Source organism: Morus notabilis, unplaced genomic scaffold, assembly GCF_000414095.1.
Source record: "Morus notabilis unplaced genomic scaffold, ASM41409v2 Scaffold511, whole genome shotgun sequence".
NCBI lineage: Eukaryota > Viridiplantae > Streptophyta > Magnoliopsida > Rosales > Moraceae > Morus > Morus notabilis.
The window spans coordinates 372439-389813 of record NW_010366479.1 but is presented as its reverse complement, the minus strand read 5'-3'; the positions used below and the strand labels follow the sequence as shown (position 1 = coordinate 389813).

Here is a 17375-nt window from a genome sequence, read left to right as displayed (position 1 = left end):
ATGAATTTAAGTTGAAAATTAGGAATATGCAGATGCTAGAATTTTCTAAATTTGTATTGTTCGAAGGTTTTAACAAAATCATAATTAGGATTATAATATTTCGCCATGAATACCAACGAGTCTAGTTGAATTTGTTGCTGGACTCAGCTTAATTTATATGTCTGTGCAATTTATTATGATTTTTGAAAGGAACTGAGGCCGCGTTGTCAATAATTTATGTTTAATTTTTGAGTTGGAACTGGATGGTTCTGATGATAAAAGCTATTTTATTGGTGTTATCGTACGATGTGAAAGTTTTGGATCATATGTATTGATGTTAATTAATTCTATTAATTTATGATGATATGACTTGAATCTTTATAAGGAGGAGCACACCAAGGACGTCGTGTCACCAATTAACAAGTTAAGTAAAAAAAAAAAAAAAAATGTATAAAAAAATTATTTTAAAAAAATAGTTTTTCATGAAAAAAAAAAAACCATGTAAGTGCATATATTTATAAGGACGTTTGGTTGATGGATTCAGAACCATAATTCAGAATCATTCTTAATTTATGTATTTTTTTATGAGAGAAAATATTATAACGAGTCACAAATCATGATTCGAACCATGACACGAATCCTTGAACCAAACGCTCTCATTTTTTTTGTTACAGTTAAAAATTTTCAATTCGAATCAACGAACTAAACAAATCATTTATTTTTGTCCATCTTGGAGACCACTTTCCATGGTGTGGATACTCGCCATTTGACATATTATCCTCACTGACAAAATTTTAAATGAAGATAATCATATGTCAATGCTTCTTAAGATCGAAACCCACCATGCCAGCAAAAATCGCATGATTTAAAATTTAAAAACAATTAATAGAAAAACGATGGTTAAAATTACTGCTACCCTGTAATAGTTGCTTAATAGTAACTTTAATTGGTTAAAGTACATGATTGTTAGTTACACAATGATTAATACTTTCCGATGAGTACAATTAAATCTATCATCTTGATTAGCTTTAAGGTTGTAAAAAACCCATAAAAAAAAAATATCAAAGTTTTTATAACACCTACTAGACAAGACTAAGGAGAACTTTGTCCTAGAAATGAGGGACAAAATAAAAATAAAAAAGCTTAGGTTTTTTTTTTTAATAATGCTCACTAAAATAAATGAAAAAGTCTACATTCGGACACATTGTTTTGTGACACTGGTGAGAACAAGTTTTATTAGCCATTCAACTGATTTTTAATGGAAGTTTAAACTTTTGTGATTTGAAACGTGTGGCGAAATTTTTATTGAAAACATATGAAAAAGAAAAGGGATAAACTCTAAATTCTTAAAGTTTTTTTTTTTTCTTTGGTTCAAAACATAAATAATTAGTTTGAACTAAGCCTCAAAATGTTTTGCCAGACGCTGGTTCAAAATAACTTTTTAGTTCAAAACACTTGAATCTGTTCGCCAAATGGTCTAAAAGTGCTCTAAATCTTCTACTCGGATATATCACACTAAAAATTTAATCAAATTACAGAAAAAAAAAAAAAAAAAAAAACACACACACACACACTTGCTCTATTGATAAGGACAAATACATTGTTAACTTAAATTTTTCCACTCCGACTTTTTGTGCATTTTTTTGAAAGGTAATGTAATTTGTATTCCAAATCAAGAAAATACACACTAATATCAACGCGAATGACCTTAAAAAATAAGAAGACTTAACCCCGATAATAAATAGATTCTAATAGTATGTTCGAATGAAACATACAAGGGGATAAAACGTGTACCAAATTCTAATAACAGAAAACTGGAAAGGCACAACAACTATCGAGCACACAAATGACTCTTTTGACAATACCTCTATAATCGATGGAAAATTCCGATCGATTGAGATTAAAGGACTTATAAACTAAAAGTCACACACAACACCGTAAAGAAATAACTCTAACGGATTGGACACATACACAGAATCAAAAAGTGGGAAAACTACCTCCATTATTACACAATAAAAACTAAAATTAGAACACAACAGTGATGGACCGTCTTTTATTGAACACAAACAATTAATGAAAAACTCCCCCTATGTAGAAAAAGCCACTTACCACAAACCCATCAACGCAATCGAAACGACCACGAGAAAGAGCGTTACAAGGAGCCAAAAACACCGTAGAAAGAACACGACCACCACGCCGGAAAAAGAGACCCACGCATTGCCGCCGACAACCACCAAACTAAGCAAGTGCTTTGCCAAACCTATCGCACACCCCGGGGACCACAACCCAAAAAGCACAGACCAACTGAAGTATCCAGAAGCTTTGTACTGGTGAGTGCCACCGTGACAATGTAACTGGCACCCCACATCTTTCCACGCATGTCCACCAACTCCATCATTGTCGTGACAAGAGGGTCGAAACCCATGAGTGCGTTTGGAACTCGTTATAAAATAATTTTATTTTTTGTATGAAAATGAAAATATTTTCAATCTCAGACATAAATCATTTTTGAGAATGTGTTTAGTAGTTTTATCAAGAGATTGTTTTCAATATAAAAAAAAATTCATTAATATATCTCTCTCTTTCTCTCTGCTCGAGAGATGAGCAAATGAAAACAAAAAATGAAAAACGACTAAAAGTCGTTTTTTATTTCTCTTTCATTTTACACTAAATTAAAAAATCGTTTTCATTTTCCTTTTTTGTCTTTATTGCGCTAAACGCCGTTTTAGAAATATTTTTATTTTTTCTTTTTCAAAAAATATGAAAAATAAAAACATAATGAATTATAAACACGACCTATGAGTAGCAGAGCCACCGAATCTACATGATCAAATCCACAGCTTTACTAGATTGGCAAAAAGCCCGCAACTCTAAAATCATTTTGTTCTACGTTTAGATTTTTTTCCCCACTACGTTTGGTAGAGATGAAAAGTAGGAAAGGGCTACATTGATTGTTGAACAGAAAGCATTTAAGTGGTTTTTTCTAGTTGAGAGGATTAGTGAATATTAGTGGGTCTCACAACTTACTACCATAAAATTTATCTCTTTGTACTACCCAACATAAAAGAAAAGATTAATTTTATTACAGTTAAAAATTCTCATAAAAAATCGCATCTAATTTTTTTTATTACAGTGAAAAACTCTCATAAAAAATCGCATCTAATTTTTTTTATTACAGTGAAAAACTCTCATAAAAAATCGCATCTAATTTTTTTTATTACAGTGAAAAACTCTCATAAAAAATCGCATCTAATTTTTTTTATTACAGTGAAAAACTCTCATATAAAATCGCATCTCAACTCGAATTAAAAACTTAAATTAGTAAAATAAACGAGACCTAACTTTTTTTTCTGCTCATACCCATTTTCTTTCCCTGCAATTTTACTTACTCATCGATTCATTCTTCTTTCAATAATCCAAGATAAAAGAATTAATTAAAATCATCAATAGGCCTCTCCTTATTTATTCTATTACCATAGGTCAGGCTGCGGACCAACAAAACAATTGAGCAAAAGGGCTTAAAAGCTCCTTTGTCAAAACCTATCCATAATAACTAGTTGAGCGGCGTGTGTAACACGTGGGTAATAATTTTTTTCTCTTCTTTTTTTCCGTATATTTAAGTATCATTCACTTTACAAATTTAAATTTTCAATTTAAATTAAAATATGATATTTTTAAAAAAATTTATTGTAATAAAAAAATTAAATGTGATATTTTTAAAAAAAATTTTATTATAAAAATTTAAAATTTAAATGGTAAAATGAATGAGTCCTTAAATTAAATTTAAATATGGTAAGCATCATATTCCAGCTGTACAAAGAGATCTTTTCATCCCCCATTCCTAACAAGTGAAAATGTTAAATGCGGAGACAGTGCAAGAAGCAGCCTGCGAGGATGGCCTGTCTCTGTCTAGAGGAAAGGTAGGTCCTACGGTGACCATTCAAGAGGTACTAAGCAGCCAAATAGCTGTTACTTTGTTCTAGTTCAAATAAGAAGCCACATTCTTCCCGATCCGAGTGAACTAGCGGATTTCAACCCCCTATTTTATTAACGTATATAAGTTTTGTTTATTTTATCGATTTAAATTTTATTATAATAAAAAAATTTTAAAAATAATCACATTTAATTTTTTTATTATATTAAAAAATTTTCATATAAAATCACATCTCTATTCTAATTAAAAATTTAAATCAACAAACTAAACATGCTCATAATATATTAGCGGTAGTCTAGTAAGTCCACAATGTGCTTTCTTAAGAATATAATACCAGAGGTAATATGATTGGAAAGAAAAGTAATATAATAGAATTAAGAGTTATTCATTTTTTTATGTGTTTATTTGATTATTGGGACATTTTTAATACAATACTATAATTAATGTAGCATCGTAAATTTTATATTTGAGTGTAAAAAATACTCTCTAATGTAATACTATTTGTTGTGATGAATTTATCATTTGTTATACTTTATAGTAAATTTCTCGTCGAGTATAACATATTGTAAATTTGACACTTGATTATTATCGGTTGATATTGTTACTTTTTCATTTAATCATTGTAACTTTTATTTTTCCTAATTATTTTAAAATTAAAATTTTACTTTTATAAATTTTAAAGCTTATTGATTGTAGAAAAGTAAATTTTAGTATTTTAAATATCATTATGCATTAGAGCACAATATATTAAATTTATAATTGACATCAATATTTATATTAAAGATGGTCTTCGATGTGTGATTGAATACTTTATAAATACCTTCTCAAAATAAGAAAATGAGAAAAAAAAATGCTCCCTTAATTTTTTTTGTTTTTCTTAAAACTTATGTACGTATTCATAGTGCCAAATTTTTTCTTAAAATGACGCTTATGCGACGGCTTAAAATAGGTATAAAATTACTAGCCCAATCATTTTCAGAAGTTCAACAATAAAATCATTTCCAAAAATACACATTACACAACAATAAATCATTCGAGGAAATCATGAATTGAATCCTATCCAATCCAACTGTGTTGCCTAATGATCGTCCAACTGATACTGTCGTTTGAGGATCGACCCAAAAATAAAATGTCGTTTGAGGAAACACGTGCCAAACCACTCGACACATACAACGAGTAGGTTGGACCCCAAACATGTTCAATTATTATGAAATATAGCTTGGAATCGAAGTTCCACGTTATCATGTTTTTGTCATGTTAGAAGCTATAATATTCATTTTTCTACTGTGGGTCCAATCTTTCAAATCAATTACGGTATTTTATACACGTGTTGTGTGCGCTCTGAATTTTTATGGTTTTAGCATTTTATTCTTGAATTCTTAAATTTTGACAAGTAACTGGTTCCGTTTATTTCACTGATTCGAGTTTAGAATTTGAGTTTTGTTATAATTAAAAGCTCTCAGAAACAGTCACATTTAACTTTTTTACTACAGTAAAAAACTCTCACATAAAGTCACATCTCAACTCAAATTAAAAACTCAAATCAACGAACTAAACAGACCCTTAATTTAAAAAGTTATTATAATATGTTTCATTTTAATACTAATTGTATTAACTTAGTGTTAAAAAAGTATATTCAACAAAAAATTCTAACATCTTAATTCAATTGTAACACATATTTTTTTATTTCTCAATTTTTAATCTCTTAAATCTCAAAATAAATGGACACATTGCAACAAATTATAAATTTAGAGAATCAAATGTCAAAATTAAGAGTTTAAAGAGCAGTTTATTAAAGCACGATAAATTTAAAGGGTAATTGTGCTAAACACTAAATAATTAGACAAATGAGTTATGCCGTTGTTTTGTTGGCTTTATGCTATGTTTGGTAGAGTAGAAAAAAGAGAGAAAAAAAATTAGTGGAAGGATTTTGGAGAGAAAAAGGGAATTTTGAGTTGTTTAATAGATAAAATGAGAAAAGAAGAAAAATGTAAATCTACATTACCACTAATTTTGAATCCTTTTAACTTAAAAAAATAAAAAAAAATTAATAAATAAATATAGTGTAAAATAACTAATTTAACTTTAATTATTTTTTATTTATAAGAGTTTATCGTCAAATACATCAGATTTAACTTTTTTTTCTTTTTTTTCGTTTGTTTATCTTCTACTAAACAAAATAAAAACAATCCTTATTTTTAAATTTCATTTGACGACGTTTGATTTATAAATTTAAAATTATTCTTAATTTATTTATATTTTTTATAAAAAATATTATAATAAATTACGAATCATGACGCAGTTTACGTGTCTTTTTTTCTTAATCCAGCCTACCAAGTACCAACGAGACTCATTCGTAAAGATTGGATTGGACCCACGGAAGAAAAATGAATATTCTAACTTCGACACGACAAACATGACGTGGAAGATAGATTCCAAGCTATATAATATAATATATGAACATAAGTCACAGTCACTTTCGCACTAATTTGATTTTCGCAGTTTGGGGTCCTACCTACTCTTTGCACGTGTTGTGTTTGCACTCTTTTTTAATTATAAAAAGATATTCGGTTTTCCCTTTTTACTTTCTGGTTCCCGCACTTATATTAAAAAAATAGAGAAAAACAAACTTGTATATGTCAGAGTCAGAGTATACGGATTTGTTTTTTTGTTTGCAAATATCACATACAAAATGCTTGTATGGTATTGGTATCGTTTCACTTGTAGGGTGATCATGCTGATGTCTCTCAAACCTCTCTATTCGTCTTTCATTTAAAAAAAAAAAAAAAAAACTTGTCGTTTTTTCCCCCAGTTCTCATTTTAATTTGTATTCTTAGATTTAATCATTTATAATCATTTAAGGCTTGTTCTTTTAAAATTTAACTTGAATATAATTCTTGAGTTGAATTTAAGTTATAATTTGAGTTTGTATTTGATTGTGTACATTTGAGATAAGAATATTTTTGAGTTTGTGTTTGAGTGAGTCAAAACTTAAATTTATATTTAGATAGTATTTTAATAAAAACTCAATACTAATGAAAAATTTTAATATGGTATATGGGTGAGATTTTATTCATCTTTTCGTTGTCAATGCATAGAAAAAAAAATCATCTCAATCAGAATTAAAACGAAAAAGTTATAGCATTTTTAAGAATAAAAAAACACTGTTCATTAATTTGAGTTCGAGTTTCTGAACTCGAGTTGAAGGGGAAACTTGAACTCGAGTTTTAGTCCCAAACTCGAATTTGAACTCGAGTTTAAAATTAAAAAAACATAAACTTAAATAAAATTGTAATTTAAATTGTATTTTTTGAGTTTTTCACTCAAAAGAACAAGTCCTTATTAGTTATATAGGCTAGAAGCTCTGTATTGTTTTCCTCTGGGATGTTCCTCCATGTGGTGACCAATATCCTTACGTCTATTTGATTTTTTTGCATAAGAAAAACGTTACGTGCATAAACGTTACCTCTTATATGCACTAACCATTAGCTCGCACGTACATATCGTCCTTAGATATTATTGGATTCTATTATTTGTGCATTTGTGTTTACATGTCAACAATCACAGGAAGAGGACCCCCCATGCGTGGCGATGGCTCAAGTGTGCATAAGCATACTGTTTATTTCGCCGATTCGAGTTTAAAATTTAAATTTCGTTACAGTAAAAAGTTCTCAGAAACAGTCACTTCTAATTTTTTTGCTACAATAAAAAATTTTCACATAAAATCACATCTCAATTCAAATTAAAAACTCGAATCAACGAACTAAACATGCCATCTGACTACTAGAAAAAGTCTGTTATTTCTTTCTTTTTTATATATAGAAAATTACTAAACAAATCTTGGAAGATGATGAGTGGCTCCAAACCTTTAGACTTTCATCAAATAATAATAAACCTTTTTCACGCTATTTGATTTGGTGAGAATTTTAGAATTTGAAAATTGTATCCTTTTTTTTTCAGTGGGATTTTCATTCATAATACCCCTATAAAATTTTCAGTGGAAATTTTTTTTTTTTGGTATGGGATTTCATTCATAATACTCCTATAATAAATACTTGTATAATTACAGTTTACTAAACACTCAATTATTTTTTATAACAACTGTTTTTTTAGTACAATTAACAACAAATTTTCTAATATTTACATAACTACAAAAACTGGCCCAGAGATAGAAATATGCAGGACCCACATTAAGAACTAATCTAACAGCTAACACCGGTGGAGTAAAAATGCGTGTTCTATAAAAAAAATACTCCCTAAAAATAACAGGATAAGAGCATCTTAAAAAACAATGTTATAATTGATGAGTTGTTGTAAATTTAATATTTAAGTGTAAAAAATACTTTTTAATACAATATTAGTTATTGTACTAAATTTGTCATGTATTACACTTTATGGTAAATTTTCTTTCAAATATAACATATGATAAATTTGATATTTAATTTATATTGGTTGATACGTTTGCTCTTTAATTTAATCATTGAAACTTTTCATTGTCAAATTATTTAAAAAATAAAAATTTATCTTTGTAACTTTTTTCTTGAGCAAATACTCGCACACCTTTTAAAGCTTAGCGTTTGTTTAATAAATGTATTTAAACTCATAGTTTTAATTATGCTACAATATTTTTTTTTATAAAGAATTTGCATTCATAAATTTCTTATTAATGTTTTTTCATAAAATTTTCATCGATAAATCAGAATCATTCACTTAAACGCGTGAACTAAATAAGTCGTTAATAATTATAAAAAATAATAGATTTATTATTTTAAATAACATTATATATTAAAATATAAATAAAAATAACATATCTTATCATATTTTTTTTGCTGTCAAATATATAATTAATATTAATATTTATTAGATATGGTCTAATAAATAAAATAAATTTCTTTACATTTAGTTTATAAATTTAGAATTATTTTTAATTTATGTGTATTTTTTGTGAAAAAAAATATTATAACGGATAATGAATTATGATTCAAAACACGAATTTTGCTCCAAACGTAAGACGGGGGAAGAGGGAAAAAAAAGAAAAAAAGAAAAAAAGCCCCCAAGATTCGGAAAGCCTACTTTTATTTCGTTGTCGTTCATGTTCTTTATTTGTTGAGTGACATTGTCGTTCACGCTTGTTTGACTGGAGTCCACACGATATTTTTGAAGTGCGGGATCATCAATAATATCACCCCTCGTTCCCCGCTTCAACGTCAAATCTCTCCTATAAATACAACCCTAACGCCTTTACCGCCACCATTGTCCCTCTACTTCTTCCCCCGATTCCACCACCATTCTCTCGCTTCCCCAATCAATCAGGTCCGATTCTCGAAATCTCTCTTCCTTATCTCTTATCATTGCAATGTCTCTTTCCATTTTCGGTGATTTTGATCGAGGAATTTTTGTTTCCTTTTTTTTTGAACTTTTGTTGTTGTTTTTGCTATTGCAGAGAAGAGCCATGGTTGGGAGTAGCGCGGAGGCGAGGTCGTTCTCGGATCGCGAGATTGGTGCGGCGAAGGCGGCAGTGGCGGAGATCTTGCTGACGGAGGATTTCGATCCGGCGGCGGTGGTGGCGGAGCCTCTGCCTCCGGTGGTGATGTCTAACGGCGTAGGGAAGGAGATCAAAAAGAGGGAGATCGTACTTGGCCGGAACGTGCACACCACGTGCCTTGCCGTCACGGAGCCCGAGGCCAACGACGAGCTTACCGGCGATAAGGACGCTTACATGGCCAGCGTCTTGGCAAGATATAGAAAGACTCTCATGGAGAGGACCAAGCACCATTTAGGTACGGAAAATGCTTAATAACCACTTTTAATTGATGAAATCTATTAATTCTTATTGGAGAAATTACTTTTTTTGTCCTCTTTCTTTTTCTGGTAGGTGATTGTGTAATTGAATCACGATTTTTTTTAATAGAATTATTTAAATTGTGTAATGACTGTTGGAATGTACAAATCTATCTTTTCGAGAAATTCCAGACGAGAAGAATGTGAAAATCAACAAAGTTGTTAGCTTTCAAAAATACAAATAAACAATCTTAGCAGTCCCAAATAAAAAAACTTAGAGGCCTTTTTTTTTTTTTTTTTTTTTTTTTCTCTTTTTTTGGCAAGAGCATATTAGCAGAGTGATATTGTGAATTTGTGTTTAGTTGAAGTTTTTTATCATGTAGAGCATTTCTGTTTTAGGTCTCTTTGTAAATCCATGCTGTTGATTTGAGAAAATGATGCCGAAGTGAGTAACTTGTTTATTGTGGGAACTGTTCTTTGAAATGTTTGAGATTCGTCATCTGTTGCAGGGTATCCTTATAATTTGGACTTTGATTACGGAGCACTAGCACAGTTGCAGCATTTTTCCATCAACAATCTGGGAGATCCATTCATTGAGAGCAATTATGGCGTGCATTCGAGACAGTTTGAAGTTGGTGTGTTGGATTGGTTTGCCCGTTTGTGGGAAATTGAAAAGGAGGAGTACTGGGGATACATTACAAATTGCGGTACGGAAGGCAACCTACACGGTATTTTAGTTGGGTGAGTATATTTTGTTTGCTTTTCTGGTCGTGGACAATGTTTCTTCTAGTTTAGACTTTTACTAACATGCAACGATCTTGAATTTGTTTTTGTGCAGGAGGGAGGTTTTTCTGGATGGGGTTCTGTATGCATCGAAAGAGTCCCATTATTCTGTGTTCAAAGCAGCACGAATGTATAGAATGGAATGTGTGAAGGTTGATACCCTTGTCTCTGGTGAGATTGATTGTGCAGATTTTAAGGATAAACTCCTTGCAAACAAGGATAAACCAGCCATCATCAATGTTAACATAGGTAACGCTCTCTGTCTTCCACATTCGCCTAAATGTTAACCCCTTTTCTTTTCTTTTTTCTCAGTTATTGATCAGTGACTTGCTTGTACTGTAGGAACGACTGTCAAGGGAGCTGTTGATGACCTTGATCTTGTTATACAAACCCTTGAAGAAAATGGTTTTCATGACCGGTTCTACATCCATTGTGATGGAGCATTATTCGGACTTATGATGCCTTTTGTCAAACTTGTAAGTCATCTCAATTCCAATGAACGTATAATCTGGAGAAACCCATTTGTTTCCATTATAATAGCGGGGTCGCCTTTCAGATGGTGCAGTATAATATGGACTTGGAAGGTTTTCTATGCCCTCTTAAGTTTATGTGAATGATTTGAAATGATTCATCATTACAAAATCTATTTAGTTGAATTAGAGATTCCTTGGTTAAACTTGAACATATGAAGACTTGTCTGTGCCAAAAGGCTGAGCAATGTTTTTATTGACTTTTTGAGTAATGATTTCTGAGATTACGGTTTGTTGCTTTAACAGGTGATATAAATGCGTGTCTGAAGTAAGTGTTTTAACATATTAGGCTGAAATGCCACCGTGATCTGTAATCTACGGTTACACTAACTATTGGATCTTTGTTTTCTGTTGGTTGTGTGAGCAGGCACCAAAGGTTACTTTCAAGAAGCCCATTGGAAGTGTGAGTGTTTCTGGCCACAAGTTTGTTGGGTGTCCGATGCCTTGCGGTGTTCAGATAACTAGGCTGGAGCACATTAATGCCCTCTCGAGGAATGTTGAGTACCTTGCCTCGAGGGATGCCACAATCATGGGAAGCCGGAATGGCCATGCCCCTATTTTCCTCTGGTACACCCTCAACAGGAAAGGTTACAAAGGGTTCCAAAAAGAAGTCCAAAAGTGTCTTAGAAACGCTCACTACTTGAAGGACCGGCTGCGTGGTGCGGGGATTAGTGCCATGCTAAACGAGCTCAGTAGCACAGTCGTTTTTGAGCGGCCTCTCGACGAGGAGTTTATTCGCCGGTGGCAGTTGGCATGCCAAGGGAACATGGCACATGTTGTGGTGATGCCCAATGTTACCATTGAGAAGCTTGATGTTTTCTTGAATGAATTAATTGAAGAACGTTCAGCGTGGTACCAGGACGAGAACGTCCAGCCTCCTTGCCTTGCGGCTGAAATAGGAGCCGAGAATTGTGCTTGCAAACTGCACTAGTTTTAGAACTTTGCGCTCCATTGTTGTTGTTGTTTTGTCTGTAACTGAACTCTTAATTTTTGTAGTATCTTAATAATTTTCGGAGTGGTCTTCCCCTTGATAATTGTGAAGCCTTTGACTCGATTTTATTGTGTGTTTACTTCACATGAAAAATATATATAAAAAAGACCCTCTTTTTTCCCTCCTTTATCACGTGTGTTTACTGAAAAAAAAAAAAATGAGGCTTTAAGCTCGCATTTTGACGTTTCCCTATCTATTTATTCACACAAGAACTAACTTTGATTTTTTATGTCAACAAATGGCACTGGAAAATTTCTACAACATTACAACATTTGATCTCTAATATTTTCAACATATCTTGGTGGCTAAAATTACATTATTCCCAAAATCATTGGAAGATTCACACACACTACATTTTATCAGATTATCTTTCAGAGCCAACTACCTGCCATGCTTCTGCTCTTCTCCAAAGTGTAGTTTATATTATCTTCTTCTTGATCTTGACATTCTTTCTAAATATTCGTCTTTGATTTTCACCTCTTTCCTTCTTTCAAAGTGTTTCGACGACAATCGGATACTTGTTTCTCAGCATCCTAACAAGTGTTGGCTGGACCGAATCATCCCTCTCCAGAGCTCTCCATCTGTTGCAAAGATCACAACTAATCAGAACTTTAGCTCCTTAAATATTATTAGTGAAAACATTCTCTCTACCTCGATCCTTCAGAACTGTGAACATTGTTTCGTCTACTAATTATGAATAAGATACTCATTATTAACAATACCATGTCTAAGAAAAATTAAGATATATTATGTTAAGTTGTACTGAAGTATGTACCAGATATAAAACAATTAGTTGCTGTAGTTATGCAATATAATGCAATTTATTATGTCTAATCTTACTTGTATCTGCAAACCAGATGATGAATGAATATTGAGATCTCGAGTTTGGCCAAGTTAATTCCAGGACACATACGGGGTCCGCTACCAAATCCAAGAAAGCTGAAGGGCCTTAATGGTGCCTGCATTCCACGTAAAATTTACTTCCAATTTCACAAGTTGTGTGAAGTAAATCCCACTCTTGCTGATTGATGAGTTCAGAAAAGATCTTACATCAAATCTTGAGGGGTCAAACTTCTCGGGATCGGCAAACATTTCAGGGTCATGGTGGATCGAAACTACATCCAAGTTGACTGACCAACCTCTCTTGATTTTATATCCTGTAGTAGTTGATAATGATTCAGAATTAGTGTGATTTCTCTAGAAAATATTTCGGCATCTGATTTCTTCGTTTTTTAGAGCCATACCATCAATCTCGAAATCCTGTGCTGCTTTTCTTGAGAACCAAGGTAGTATTGTTGCTCGCCGAAGAGTTTCATTGATCACCTGGGAAAAAATAAAAAAAAAAAAAAAAAAAAAAAAAAAAAAAAAAAAAACCAACAATTTCGAAACCCCGTTTGTCTTTTAGTAGTTAAGCTAGTATGAAGCTAATAATCATAAATAATTTGCTTACTTTAGCTGTGTAAGGCATGCTGTTTACTTCAGCCCATGTGAGATTTGTTCCATCTTTTCTGTTTGCTTGTATTTCTAAGTGTTCATCCTGCAAAATTTTTAATCCAATGTCCAACTCTTTCCTTTTTTTTTCTTTCCCTTTTTGTCTTTCATTAAAAAGATGCTTAGTGTTAAGGAAGAGGTGAAAATGTATGAAAAAAAAAAGTTACTCTTAGTTGTTCCAAAACAGAAGGATTTTCTCCGAGGAACTTGATCAGCCATGTAAGAGCAGCAGTTGTGGTATCATGACCAGCAACCAGCAAAGTTAATATATTGTCCTTCAGTTGTGCATCAGTCAGTTTATCTTCATTGTCTTCTTTGCCTGCTGCTAATTTGCTATGTTTCATTATCAGGGATTCCAAGAAATCTTGTTGAAATCCTTCTCCATTTCTCCTCCTAGAAATTATCGAGTCCAACATCGCGTACATCCTATCCCGAGCCTAAGGATATTAAAATGGACAATTAGCTAAAAAAATGAGAACAATCTCCAGAATTTCCCTCTCCTAGTCTATACACATGCTGACATGAATTCTTCACTGAAGTCTTCTTTTGGATAAGTACCTTTATACCGCGATGAAAGGCAGTTCCTGGGATTTTAAACGGCAAGGAAGCAAAGGAGGAAGAGATAAGTTTAAAATTGGCTCGGAATTTCTCTTGCTCTTCACCAGTTGGCTCCAGGCTCATTATCATATGACCAATAACTTTGAGAGTGAACTGGAAAATGATACATATTACAGATAGATTAGTATCATTCAGTAGTAGTTACAAAGAATGGAAGTTCACTTGTCATATAAAAATTGAAGAGTAGCACTGTAGAAGTTTGAATAAGATTTCTAATTCCAATACCATTTTAGATTGTCAATTTTCTGGCCTAAAAGACTAAAAAACAATTAGAGGTAAAATAATAGTAAATGTTTGCCTTATGAGGCTTTATTTATCAAATTTTGTTTAGCAATGGATATAATTTTATAACACAAGTTAGTAAATGAAATTCTAAAACCTACTCAACAACTAAATGTACTCAACTGTGGAAGCTTCTTCAAGGACCAAAACTGTCCGACCAGGCCACTGCTCCATCGTTTCGATAGCGAGTGTGTTGATAAACTGAAAGTACTTTTTAAGGCCATCAACTGATAGGGGCTCTGCAATCAGACGTCGGAGCCTCTTGTGCGCATCTCCGGTGGCCTGAAGCAAGCTAGTTGGGCCTAGCACTTGCTTCCCAGTGTAAAAGAGGTTCAAACTCACCATCCCATCTTTTCCTGTTAACAATATCTTGCCTGCTTCTCTCCCAGTCATGAAGACAGTGAATCTTCCTAGTACAAGTGTTTTGAACACCTTACCATACCTATGTACTCATAGCACAATTCATAAATATTAACTACAGTAAAAAGAAAAAAAAATGGTCGTATGATTTATGGAATTTTGGAGACAAGTATAAAAGAATACCCTATTGATAATTCGATAGTCTCTGTTTCTGAAAGGTCAGATTTTCCTATATCTTGTTAGATTCACATAATGCTTGATATATTTATTGTGTAATTTGATGATTTAAAAAGCATGCACTATTGTGGTAGAATTCTAATTATATTAATTTTGTTTCATTTTGGTGAAGCTTTTGAGTGGTAAGGAACTTAGTTAACCGTGAATTTTTATGACCACAAGCTTATATCAAAATCTATCAATTGAACCAAAAAAAAAAAAAAAAAAAAAAAAATCAGATAGAAGATGCATGCCAAAAACATGATGGTTTTGTAACATTTGCTACTACAAGATAATACATGTTTAATACCCCACTACATAATTTTATTACATTATTCTTATGAGTTTACCTTTCCTGCCTTTTGTGCATGAAGCTGCAAATACCAGATGGGCTTGAAAATTCAGATAAAAATGAGAAACTTTCTCCTACAATAGGCCAGCCCAAGCTACCTGGGATTACCTCCATGGCTTTGGGAGTTGCCCAGAAATGTGACACACAAAAAACTGAAGCTACAAGTATGGAAAGAAGTGCCATAATCAATAATATGATTAGCTCCATTGTAATGCTAGCTAGTCTCTGAACTAAGCCCAGAAAATATCAAACTGAAAAGTTTTTGCCCATCTAATTTTCAAGCGTATTAGAGTTAATAAGTAGGGATTCATTTATTGGGAATGACATTGACTAATACTCACTCAACAGGGCCTGGAATCAACTCCATGTATACAAACAAGATGGAAAACGTTAGTGTTCTTTGTTGTTTTCTTGAGTCCGATGAATACAAAGTCCAATGACATGATTTTATGTGTGTGTATATATATATATATGTATGTATGTATATGTACGTATTTATCATTTCCTATGTCGTGTGGATGATCTACGAAGTACGACAAAACTATCACAACAACATTGCGAGTAGTGGCTTGGGATTGTGGCTGATTAATGATCATAATCTTTGCCGGCCTTATTGTTAAGACTTTGATTCATAATCAAACATGGAGATTCGAAAATCGGCCAGATTCCAATGTTCATCCATACATCTTTTGTCGTCAGGCTAAATCTCCCATCACCAATTCTTGTTTCACTCGGTATCCACTCTGTACAATAAAATGTATACGTAAATGCACACACATATATGTATTTCGTGTATGGGCACCTTAATAGGAGCTATATTTGGTATAAAATGATGTAGGAATGACCTATTTAGGGCCTAGTTGGCATATGTCTACATTCACGTTTAAAATTTTCTCGTATTGTTTCGAGCTCGTTTGGTTAGAGAATTCGTTCTCTGATTCGAATTATGGTTCATGGTTCGCTACAGTATTTTTTTTCACAAAAAACACACATAAATCAAAAATGATTTTAATCTCATAGTTCCAATCCATGAACCAAACGGGCTCTGATTGTCTTCACTCACTCTTTCTTTTTTCAATTTTAAATGTAGCTTCCATATTTTCAAGATATATGTAAATTTGAAAAAATAAAAGGTATACGAGACAAAACTCTCAATTAAAACTGGATCCATCAATAAAATCTAATGAAGGTCAGAAAGAAAGACATACACCGATACCTAACAACAGTGGGAAGGTTTCTCTTCACATAATTAAATTTAAAAAGTAGAAAAAAAAAAATAAAATAGCCTACAATCCAAGCCCGTTAAAACCCGAGAACGTAAAAGCCAACAATAAAATGTATACGTAAATGCACACACATATATGTATTTCGTGTATGTGGGCACCTTAATAGGAGCTATATTTGGTATAAAATGATGTAGGAATGACCTATTTAGGGCCCAGTTGGCATATGTCTACATTCACGTTTAAAATTTTCTCGTATTGTTTCGAGCTCGTTTGGTCAGAGAATTCGTTCTCTGATTCGAATTATGGTTCATGGTTCGCTACAGTATTTTCTTTCATAAAAAACACACATAAATTAAAAATGATTTTAATCTCATGGTTCCAATCCATGAACCAAACGGGCTCTGATTGTCTTCACTCACTCTTTCTTTTTTCAATTTTAAATGTAGCTTCCATATTTTCAAGATATATGTAAATTTGAAAAAATAAAAGGTATACGAGACAAAACTCTCAATTAAAACTGGATCCATCAATAAAATCTAATGAAGGTTAGAAAGAAAGACATACACCGATACCTAACAACAGTGGGAAGGTTTCTCTTCACATAATTAAATTTAAAAAGTAGAAAAAAAATATAAAATAGCCTACAATCCAAGCCCGTTAAAACCCGAGAACGTAAAAGCCGAAAAAGAAAACCCTAACCAGGAAAAAGAGTACCCGAATTAGTTGACAAAAAAGTAGACAAACATAAAAATTAGACACACCATTCCAAATCATAAGCGACCGGATCCATGCAAACCGCAGCATCAAGGAGAACCGCTTTTGAAGTCACCTT

The 17375-nt window shown here is 32.3% G+C and overlaps 2 protein-coding genes across 2 annotated transcripts; one reads left to right on the top strand and one right to left on the bottom strand.

The window, feature by feature from the left end:
* The first annotated feature begins 9030 nt into the window (after nt 1-9030).
* Nucleotides 9031-12125, top strand: LOC21400870 (serine decarboxylase). Its single transcript, XM_010110352.2, has 6 exons — nt 9031-9226; nt 9357-9693; nt 10204-10435; nt 10533-10726; nt 10820-10953; nt 11375-12125. The coding sequence occupies exons 2-6, from the start codon at nt 9366-9368 to the stop codon at nt 11936-11938; spliced, it is 1452 nt and encodes a 483-aa protein (XP_010108654.1). The 5' UTR covers nt 9031-9226; nt 9357-9365; the 3' UTR covers nt 11939-12125.
* A 177-nt stretch (nt 12126-12302) lies between these two features.
* On the bottom strand, nt 12303-15524 carry LOC21400869 (abscisic acid 8'-hydroxylase 3). Its single transcript, XM_010110351.2, has 9 exons — nt 15316-15524; nt 14513-14831; nt 14048-14200; nt 13657-13926; nt 13449-13535; nt 13243-13321; nt 13049-13155; nt 12839-12957; nt 12303-12579 (listed from the first exon to the last, which is right to left on the bottom strand). Exons 1-9 carry the CDS (start codon nt 15522-15524, stop codon nt 12489-12491), a joined length of 1434 nt encoding a protein of 477 aa, XP_010108653.2. The 3' UTR covers nt 12303-12488.
* Between the last annotated feature and the right edge of the window lie 1851 nt (nt 15525-17375).